At 52.0% G+C, this 11014-nt stretch overlaps 1 protein-coding gene across 4 annotated transcripts in view; it reads right to left on the bottom strand.

Moving 5' to 3' along the window:
- Window positions 1–573: 573 nt before the first annotated feature.
- The window catches only part of Chrdl2 (chordin-like 2), a 28325-nt gene continuing 17884 nt past the window's right edge, over window positions 574–11014 (bottom strand). For 2 of the 4 annotated variants that reach the window (XM_006508177.3, XM_006508178.1), the window contains 6 exons: window positions 9501–9556; window positions 7570–7726; window positions 6456–6650; window positions 5951–6124; window positions 1566–1658; window positions 574–732 (listed from right to left, as the gene is read on the bottom strand). In XM_006508177.3, the coding sequence (XP_006508240.1) occupies window positions 653–732; window positions 1566–1658; window positions 5951–6124; window positions 6456–6650; window positions 7570–7726; window positions 9501–9556 (755 nt within the window). In that variant the 3' untranslated portion in view covers window positions 574–652. The remainder of the gene's footprint in view (window positions 733–1565; window positions 1659–5950; window positions 6125–6455; window positions 6651–7569; window positions 7727–9500; window positions 9557–11014) is intronic. The other 2 variants (NM_133709.3, NM_001291320.1) reach the window with 1 other exon arrangement.

Raw genomic sequence — 11014 nt, 5'->3', positions numbered from 1 at the left:
GGATTTGTCTTTCACTGTAATGGTTAGGCCTTCTCAGACAACGGGCCAACTTGGCAATCTGACTACAGTCTTGGATCCCTTGGAGGTGAGGCTGTTCTTCCTGTGGCAGCAAGAATGGGGGAAGGAGTGCTAGCCCGGAGCCAGAGCCCTGGCTTCCAGTCCTAGCCAGCCACTAACCCTCTCTGTGCCTCCAGGCACATTACTGCTCCAGCTCTTCCCTAAACTCAGATTCCCTGAAGTAAGGCTGGCCGGGCTGGCTGTAGGAAGGCCCCAGGCCCCGGGGAAAGTGCATTGAGGTTGTGGTCACTACTACTTGGCAAACTAAGTTAGTTCCTCTTCTTCGGCTTAGTGCAAGGAAGCCACTGGAGGAGTGGGGGTGCTACCCATAAAAACATCCTACTTGGGGGCTTAGGGGATAAGGGTGCTGGGAGACAAGGGCCTGGGAGGAGGCTGCAAGAGCTATCCCTGGCTCTAATGAGAAGCAGCTGTGAGGAGCCAGGCCCCTCTGTACCCCTTCTGAATCTACTGGGTCCCTGGAAACAGGATGTTGAAGTCAACAGGCTGGACTGGGGGGAGAGGGTAATGCGACTTCTTTATTAATATATAATAACAAAACCAATAAAACTCGTATCTGCAACTCTTTAGGTCCTTGCTATAATGTCTTGGTCACTTTGTCTGGGCTGGCTGTAACTTTCAGCTCTGGAGTCTGGGCTAGGAAGACGGTCCAGTAACCTGCATGGAGGGAGGTAGAAGAGACAGGGGGTGTTGTATGGCCACTCATTTCACAAGCATGTGTGCAACAGTGCTGGGGACTGGGCCTTTTAATGCCTGAGTCAGGAGAGACTGTGAGGACCAGGGTTTGGGACCCACTCGTGGAGAGCTGAGGTCCCTATCTTATAGTTGTATGAGACAGTCATCAGACACCCTGTATTTGGGGGTTCAGTTTCCTTCCTTCTGTTGGTAATATTTGATCTATCACCTGACCTGCCATCCCCACAAAACCACCCAGGTCCATCTTCATAGAGTAATGCAGAACAAATGAGAGGGTGTAGGAAAGTGGTTAGAAGGGTCTCCCTGGGAACGGGCAGTCTAGAGCAGTGGTTCTCACCCTTCCTGATGCTTATGACCCTTTAATACAGTTCTTCATGTTCTGGTAACCCCCAACTATAAAATTATTTTGTTGCTACTTCATAACTGTAGTTTTGCTAGTTATGAATTGTAATGTAAGTATCTGATACCTGACCTCTTTGGGGTTGTGACCCACAGGTTGAGAACTCCTGGTCTAGAAGCATGAGATGCACTCGGGCTTGAGAGCTCAGACCTGACCCTTCTGGGCCAAGACAGAGCCAGCTGCTCAACCTCACCTTCTCTCTCTCACTCAGGGATTGAGAAATCTCTGGCCCAGACACCCACTGGATTCCTGTGCTGGGAACTGACGTCTGCAGCTGACAGCCCCCCTCCTCTCCCCCTGACACCAACAGCCCGGGAACTCCCCAAGAGGTCCTGCTTTGTCTCTGCTCTTCTCCCTGGCATGGCTCTCTTAGGAACCTAGCCCAAGGTCCCACCTTCATGGGTGCCGGTGAGCAGCCGGAAGTTCTGAGCCTCTTTCTGGAAATCTTGCTTCCTGACTCTCTTGATCTGAACCAAGTGGTAGATTCCTGCAGGAAGACACAGCATGAGCTATGGGGGTAGGATGGAGTGACACTCACAACTTGCCCAGCCACCCCCTCTTCCTGCCCCCAATCTGAGGAGACACGAAGTTAATGTGGGATAAATCTGCAGGGTTCCAGTCAGTTCTCTAACCCCATCACCCCTCTTCAATCAGTACACCAGAGCCCTGGTCCTTCTTAAACCATAATCCTAATGGTGACCATTGAAATGTTCTGGCTTCTCTGACCACCTGTCACCTCCACAGTAAGTAAAACCTGTTCCTTTAGCCTCCTCCTCTGCTGCTGCCCCTGTCACCAGCAACATCCTCATATCTGCCCACATGTAGGGAAAGAAGGATGGAGGGGAGAAGGGAGGGAGGGAAAGGAGGGAAGGGTAGGGAGGGAGGGAAGGAGAGAGAGAAGGAAGGAGAGACAGAAGGAAGAAAGGAGGGGAGGAGAGAGGGGAGGAGGGAAAAGAGGAAGGAAAGGAAGGGAGAAGGGAGGGAAGGAAGGAGGGGAATAGGGAAGGGAGGAGGAAAGGAGGAAGGAAAGGAGGGGAGGAGGGAGGGAAGGAGGGAAACAGGGAGGGAAGGAAGGGGGAGGGAAAAGGGAGGAAAGAAAGGAGGGGGAGAGATAAAAGGGAAAATAAAGAAGAGAAGGCTGACCCATGTAGACCATTCAAGCTTTTCTCTAGCCTACAACATATGATAAAAATCCAGAGCCGTGTTTATTCAGACATCATTGAACAGGAGCTTTTGTGTCTTGAGCATGGCCCATCCCTAGCTAAAACTTGAGGTCCCAGGAGGAAACCAAGCTTTTGCAAATGCCAGTCCTTCTGCTCTTGCTTTCTGTGGTCAGCAAGTGAGTGACCCGCCCACTCAGCCTCAGTGGGATGGCTTCCTGACCCAGCTTGAAGGTGACCACAGCCTCCTCTCCACAGGACTGATCACACTAGGTTCTGTTTATCTTTTACCCTTCCTCTTTTAAATGTGTGTTCACATATGTGTGTGTGACTATGGAAGACAGAGGACAGACAGACAACCTTGGGTACCATCCTCACTAAGGTTGCCCCTTTCCTTTGTGACAGGGTCTTTCACTGGCCTGGAGCTCATGAGGCAGGCTAGTCTGGCTGCTCTTCTCTAGGGCTGTGATTGCAAGCATATGCCACAGTGCCCAGGCTTTTCACATGGCCTCGGGGGGTGGGGGGGCTGAACTCAGGTTCTCAGGCTTTGAGGAAAGCGCTTTACCAACCGAGCTGTCTTCCTAGACCAGACACACCCTTTCCTATGGCACTGTCACCATGACTTTGCCAAATTCTTTCCCAGACTTGGAATTCTGGAGATCTTAAGTTTTTGAGTTCAGAGCATGAAGCATGTATGATAAATGATTCCCATGTATGTATGTATGTATGTATGTATGCATGCATGCATGTATATGAATGAACTAATGTATTTATGAATAATGTATGTATATGTGTATGTATTAATGGGTGGATGGATGGTTATATGAACAAATGGGTGTGGGGGTGGATGGATGGGTGAATGGATGAATAGTGGGTGTGGGGTAGATGGATATATGGGTGTGTTGATAAATTGATAGGTAGATAGGTGGATGGGTAGAAAAATGGATGTAAGGGTGGATGGATAGATAAGTTTAGGGTTGGCTGGCTGGCTGGGTGGGTAGGTAGATGAGTAGATAAATATATATGCACCTAGTTTAGTCTAGTCTAGTCTAGTCTAGTCTAGTCTAGTCTAGTCTAGTCTAGTGAGGCCCCAGGAGGAATGAGGTATTAGTTGAATCCTCTGATATTTTCACTTTGTGAGAAGCTACCCTTGACGCCATGGCGCCATGACCTAGTCTAAGCACATGCTCTGTGGGGTGGCACTAGCTGTTACCCACTGCAGCATCTGGCCAGAGAGATCAGATGTAGCCAGCAGGGTCTCAGCTAGGACAGCACTGCCTTGGGGAACTCCAAAAACCAGACCTGTATCCAGGGATCAGGGTGAGGCCCCATGAAGGGAACAGAAAACACGGATGCTGGGACTGAGTTTCAGGAATCGGGAAATAGCCAGCACTGTCCTTGGAGCCCCAGCTTAGATGCCAAGAACCAGCATGTAGCTCTAAAGGCCCAGGAGCCACATCAGAGTGGCAAGAAATAACTTCTATGAGATGGGGACAGGCCCTCCTGCACAGGCCTGGCACCCCATGCTCCCCGTACATGGGAGAAGAGGTGACAGTTGGGAGGAAGTCATACACACACACACACACACACACACACACACACACACACACACCCCTTGGGGTCTATAATGCATTATGAGAAAGGATGTTTTTTGGCCTGGGGGTCTTGAATATGTTCCTTGCCCGTTTGAATGGCTGTGTCAAGTCTGAACACAGCTGGACCCTGTGACTCCCTAGGCAGAGCTTGGCGCTAGTGAGTGAGTTCCAGGCAATAGGCCAGTCCAGCTCACAGTGAAGCCAAACTTCTCTGGACCAAGCTGTTCTGGGCTGAGATGGAGGCACCTGCACGGGACTAGGGCAGGGGCCAGGGACCATCAGGAGATGAGGGCAACTCCAGAATCTCACAGGCTCTCAACCCCGAGCTCATTATGCTCCGATGTTGCTGGTGCTCTGGGCTGGCCCCAGATGGAGTGGCCTTGCTAGAGCAGGTTTAGTGGACACGCCTCTGAGGGAGGAAACTGCACATGGTAGCTCTGATGATGAGCCCAGGGAGTGTTGGTCTGGGGCAGGGAGGAAGTCACTGAACATTTAGGTGACTCGGGGGGGGGGGGGCAGCAACTGGGGAGCACTGTCAGGGACACGCCAGTAGGGACTGGCATGGTGGAGGTGAAGGTCCTCCTTGTTTCTTTTATGCTGAGTCTAGTGATGATGAGATGAAAAATAAGTCTCTCCATTCTCTGTATGTCATCCTGGCCCTTCTTGGTCTTTCCCAGATGCCTCCCTAAGCCTGCAGGCAAGTCATGTTATGTCCTAGATGGAGCCTACCCTTCCTCTGACAAGGTCTATGTAGCCCAAGTTGCTCTCAAATTCTCCAAGCATCTGAAAATAACCGTAAAAGTATGGCTTCACTTCTGGGGTTACAGATGTGTGCCACTGTGCCTGGTTTATCCTGTGCTGGGGTTTGAACCTGGGGCCTCCTGTGTGCAAGGCGAGCGCTCTAGCTACCAAGCCGCTCAGACTTAGTTTTATCTAAAAAAAGAAAAGAAATGGGGCCCAAGTACACACCACGAAGTCTCTTGTGAGGATTAAATGGAGCCCTTGGCACATGGTACCTTCTGTGTACCCATCACAGAGCACAGGGCTGCTGCTCTTCTGCCTGCGAAGCCTCCATGGCTTCTCCAAGGCCTTCCAGCTCCCCTCACTTACAGAGGTTCACCCTCTAGGAAGCCTTCCCTGACCACATCAGTTCCCCACAAGCACCTGCTGCAAGCCGTGTGTTCCCAAACACGGGGGGCTTTCCTGCTGTCCCGGCGCCCGCTAGGGTGTAGAGTGTGGGTGGTCTGAGAGCTGTAGCCAGCACCAGCCCTGGGAAACAGTGTGATCCAAAGGTTCAGATTACCAGAGTTCCTGCTTCTGCCTCTCCTGCTCCGCGGCTCTGCACCTCCCTCTGAGGTTAATCAAGTCCCCCCTCTTACTAAATAGAAGCCCACCTCTCCACCATTCTAACCAGTCAGGGTGGTAGGAGGATATGGGTATTTTTGCCACATTCCATAGGTCCCAGAGCACCTTTGCCCAATTCACAGAAGAGAACACTGAGGTCCAGAGAGGCTTAAGTGATTGCCCAAGGTCACACAGCTAAGAATGAAAAGAGCCAAGATTTGAAGTAGCAAAGGTGAGTTTGAACCTTGGTCTGCCTGGTTTCATAGCTTCTGCTTGTGGTCTGGCCTCTACTGTCACTCAGAGCAAAACTATTCCCTGGAACAGGGCATCCCACCAGAGTCAGGAGCCAGCATTCCCCACGCCCTGAATCTTCTTTTCTCCCAGCTTTGAATCATGGCTCAATGTTTCAATCTTACCAGTAGAGTCTATGATTTTAAGGTCAGTGCCTCAAAGGGTGCAGTTACCCTCCATGACCAGGAGAGGGAGCATTCAGGGGCCTTGGCGAGCTTATCAGAACTATCACACACAGGTCAGAGGAACAGGAATGGGATCAGGGGTTCTTACTCCTAGAGGGAGGCTGAGGCATCTGACTAGCAACGCTTTCTTAAGGCCCCTATGGGTGCTGAGGACAGGAAGGTTCCAGAAGCATATGGGGTTGGGAGCAGGAGCTGGCCACTCACCTTTCACCAGCTTCCAAATGTACATCTCTACCTGGTCAGAGGCTTCATGCTCCAGGACAAAGCGGTGTAGGCTGTCTGGGCTTGGAGATGCCAACGTGTACACCTGGAACTGGCCTGGTACCTTGGGACACCGGGTGGAAATGACCTCACTGTGGTCATCTTCCGCCTCGTCCTCTGAAAGAGACGGAAACTATGTCTGTGATGTGTTCAGTCGACACTGGCTAGTCTCACAAGGTCCAGGCTTCTAATGCTTTGTGGCTGCAGAGAATGCAAAACATCACTTGATTTTGTGTCTGTAAGAGCCTCTGAGGCTACCACCATCATGCTAGGAGGCTCCATGTAGTCTGGCATTCTCTATGCATGGACTTCTAGCAGCCTGGGCACCTGCAAACCCCACGTCCTATGGCTAAGTGTAAGCACTCCAGGTCCCAGAAACCAGCCCTCACCCCACCCCCACCCCGGTGCCTATGGACAGCGTTTCTCCTGCCCTCAGCATCCCTCCTACCTGGGCAGATCTTGCAGCACTTCCCAGCCACTTTCTTGGGTTGACTGCAGGGATATTGGGTGGGGCAGGTCACACGGTGGCAGTCCTGGTAGCCATCGATACATGTGCACAGGATGCAGGGCATGGGGCCAAAGGAGAGCACAGTGGGGTGCCACACCTCCCCATGGGAGTATGTCTTCCCATTGTGTGTGCAAGCTGGGACATGGAGAGCAGGGGAGAGGGAGCTCGGGTCAATGTCTCTGGTCTGGCCAGAGTCTCTAGCTCAAAATGTAGAGTGGGCCCCGAGGGAACACCAGCTACACTGTGTGTGAAGTGCAGGCTAAGGAGTAAAACCCGCACCAACTCTGACATCCCTCCCAGTACCTAGGCTTTGCTGAAGATGGAAATCCCTCCCTTGGCCTAAGAAATTCTTGTGGTGGGGCAAGGAGAGCGTTGGCCTGGCAGCCAAACCTGGCTTTTTCCGGGCAGGAAAACCAGAGACAACTGTCAGCACGGGTGGTGTGAACTCTAGTAGGCCCTTACCTCCCTCCCTGCCTTACTACAGCCCAGTATTTGAGACTCTGTAGCCCACGTCCCTTCCTTCTCTGCCAGTCTGGGAGTCCTACTATGGACCCTGCTCTCCCCTTCCATGGTCATCCCCACTGTTACCTGACAGAGTAGCTCTGCCTTCATTTGGCAGTCTTGTCCTCAGCCCTGTCTCATGCGAATGTATTCACAAATCTCCCCGACTAGTCTAGGAGCCCTTTGGGACAGAGACCGGGGAAGACTCTATTTTGTACCCCCTACTTCTCAGCAAAGACATAATAGATGCTCAATAAAATATTACTTGGAAGCCAGAGACAGGTGGATCTGAGATGAGGCTCAAGGACAACCTGAACTACCTAGTGAGACATGCCCACCCTCACCCCTCCAGAAGAGGACTGGTTCTTTCTCTGACTCAGTCCTGTGCCCCTCAGCATCCTCCTCTGTCACATGGGAGTTAAGGGTACACTCAATTTTGTTTGTTTTTGAGTTTATGATCATGACCAGGTTGAGATTGGTGAACCAGAGCAGGGAGGTCAGGAACAAGGGGCTCTCACCCCATTGGCGCACGGGAGGAGTGTCCTGTCCCCACCTTTTTTATGTTTCTCCTTCAAGATAATCTTGATGGTTGTGCTGCCCATTCCTACTGACTGGAAGTGGCGAGGGATGAAGCCCAGAGGGGAGCTGAGGCTGGTGGGGGCTGGCGTGCTGGGGCCTCTCCTCTCCGAGCATGGATCCTGGGAATGTCTCTGCGAACAGCAAGCAGGATGTGGAGCTGTCTGTGGGACAGGCCACAGCTGGGGACACCAACCAGGCTGCATTGAGACGCCTGCTAGAGAAGGCTAGAGGACTTCTGAGAGAGAGAGAGAGAGAGAGAGAGAGACAGACAGACAGACAGACAGAGACAGAGACACAGAGAGAGACAGAGAGAAAGAGACAGACAGAGAGAGAGACAGACAGACAGAGAGCACAGGCTCCACACAGAACCTTCTGGGTGAGGTCTAAGATATTCTCAGACTAATCAATAAAAACACTGACAAGGATTTGGCAAGCCAGCCTCCAGGGCTTTCTCAGACCTTGGGGCTGCTGTGGGTAGGCAGAGCAGTGTGGGATCAGGAATAGAGAAAATTTGTTTCATAGGAAAAGTTAGGTGGTGAGACAACAGAATGAGCCTCTGAAGATCCCAGAAAGTTCCAGAATTCCACAGTATAGGAAATAAAAAACTCTAGGCTCCACTTAGAGACATGGGGTTTTTAAGAGAGGCCTCATTCCATAACTCCTGGAATGCAAGGTCCTTGCTCCCAGGTCCTATTCTCCCCCTCCCCCTGCCCTCCTGCCCATCCAGACCAGATCTAGGAGGGCTGAGACACCGACGTGTGGGTGGGGATGACAGCCTATGGGGCAGAAGCTCTGCGGCTCAGTTTGGGAACTGGGAGGCTCCAGGCCACAGAAGTGGGAATGACAGGGCTGGGGACAAGAAAAAGAGCCTGTCTGTCCTTTCCCTAGATGTCCACGAGCCACTTGTATCCTCCCTTCTACAGTTTCCCATGCCACACAGCCTCTGAGGTAACTCTTTCATGGCCCAGGGGCAGAGCTTGCAGAATAGAAACTCCCCAGGCCCCAGCACAGGTTCGGGCACACAGGAAGTGCCTGTGAAGCACTGGTCAATGGAAGTTGGGGCGAGGAGGGCTTGAGGGACAGATGCAACACCCAACTGGCACATGTCTAAGTTATTCAGTTAGTCTGGAAGGAGCTGTTCAGGGTGTGTCACTAGCCTGTGGCCACACACTGCCTTCTAGGGACAGGGAGGAAGGAGAGATCAAACAGCCCAGGTTTATGGGCCCTCCTGAGAAATCAGCCTGACAAAGACAAATGCCCTGGCTGAGGAGGACAGGTCTGGAGTCCAGCTTTGGGTGTCCCAGGCTTCTGGATCCCAGGATGAAAGGATGGAAGGACTTTTCACATTGTAGCATGACACTGAGGAGCCATAGGGTAGTTGAGTCAGGATATGGTTCATTTTCCTATCTCCTACCTCAGGCTACAGAGAGCTGGGAAGGCTAGAGCCTCTGAATTCTAGACAAGATTGTCAGGAGCCAAGATGGAAGTGGGGGAGCAGAAAGGCAGATCCCTGGCAAAGAACCTGCACCCCAGAAATGAGGCACAGAAGCATGGACCAACCCAGAGGCCGTCCCCAGGGGACTTAGAGGGACACACACAGAGGTTCTAGAAAGAACAGTGTCAGGGACCCCAGAAGGGAAATGAGGGCATTTGGAGCCTACACTGCCCGTGTGGCAACTTGTTCCCTTCTGGCCTATCAGCCATAGTAGAAACCATGATGACAGGGAGGGAAGGAGGCTGGAACTCTGGAGCTGCCAATGCAGCCGCCCCAGAGTCTTGGAGATTGTACGGGCAGAGGGATATGGGATCAGGAACAGATAAAGTGCAATGCCTAGGAAGAGTGAGTACTGGAGAATCAGGCAGCCTCTCTCCCTGCCATGCCTGCAGAGCTGTGTGTGCACTCACCTCTCCATGCTGCAGCTGTGTCAAGTTTTCTTCTGTGGAACTCTCAGTTGTCCTGTCTGAAAACTCAAAAGGAAACTGGGTCAGCCACTGCCCTGAGGCCTCTGCCTGTATCTCTGTCCCTTCCAAAAGCCTAATGCCACATCTGTAACCCCAGCCTACATGCTACCTTAGAGGAGCTTACGCTTCTCCATACAACCTGTCTTTGTCTTTATTGGGTTCTCAAAATCTCCACTACTAGGATGCTTCTTCAGCCCCCCAACATTGACTTTCTGGTCACTCCCAGAAGGGAACTGTTCAGTTAGGTCAGAGCACCTTATTTAGTCTACTTAAAAGCCACCCCTCTGGGATACTGGTCACCATGTAAGTGACCACCCCAAGATCCCAGAATCCCATGCCTGCAACCAGGTTTTTCACTACACACTCCCAGAGCGCTGCTCTTCAGTCCTCTGCCTCCATGGGGAATCTTGAGGCCTCCTCTAGATGCACCAGGGAACCAGCACAGAGAGCGAGAGCCCCGAAGCTTCTTGAAGCTCAGCACCATTCTCTTTCCCAAACCCTTGCTTCACTCTACCATCTGGCTTGTCTTGAATGCTCCTGTTCCAGAGACCCAGGAGAGCAGGACTGGGCACCTGTTAGAGCCTCCAGGCCAGCCTGTCTACTCCCCATCTGACATCTAGAGGAGCAATGAGGACTAAACAGAAATACACCTTCCCAAACCCCAACATCCGAGGCTCCCTAAGAAGCTCTTGTTGGCTTCCCCAGTCCATGGAGACAGTCCAGTCGCATGCCTCTGCTCAAGCCCAGCCGCTCTTCAGCAGCATGTGTGCTAGCCTCAGTTTACCCAGAGAATCTACCCTGGGATTCCAATCCTGTGCCCTATGCTGCCGTGAGGAAGACAGGAGACACCAGGGCTCAGCCCATGCTCATCCCCTTCCGGGTGCTACTTTGCTCCTTTTAGCCCTACTGGACGGTGAGGCAGCACCCTGTCACTACAGGCTCTGCAGCAGCACCCTGTCTGCTCCCAGCACCCTCAGCTTTACCCTAGCAGTGCCTCCTATCCATGTCCCCTGACAGACCCCTTCCCTCACTGTTTGCTGCTCCCAGAGCTGCCTGTCACTCACACTGTGGGAGTAAGTAGCATTAATGAGAGTTATTGATGTGAGCCTTGGCCAATGGGAGATTAATGAGGGTTATTGGTGTGATCCTTGGCCAATGAGAGTAAAGACTAAACTTTTCCCTCTTCTCTCACCCCCAGATCTTTACTTTGCTTCACATGTACTTCTTGGTATTGTAGTGACAGAAGTGACCCAGCACAGCATCAGCTATGGGTCCTGTTTTTTTTGGGACATCCATGCCAAGCTACCACCTCCCTGTGGGAATGAAGTGTATACTATATGCTGGCTGTCCCTAAAGGGAGTGGCTCTTCCTGGCAGTCCATAAAGGGGATACTATGGGACTCTGGAAGCCTTTGGGAAGATTCAGGGTTGTAATTTCACTCTATTGCTGTGATAAAA

Source organism: Mus musculus, chromosome 7, assembly GCF_000001635.26.
Source record: "Mus musculus strain C57BL/6J chromosome 7, GRCm38.p6 C57BL/6J".
Classification (NCBI taxonomy): Eukaryota; Metazoa; Chordata; class Mammalia; order Rodentia; family Muridae; genus Mus; species Mus musculus.
This window is presented reverse-complemented; position numbering and strand designations above follow the sequence as displayed.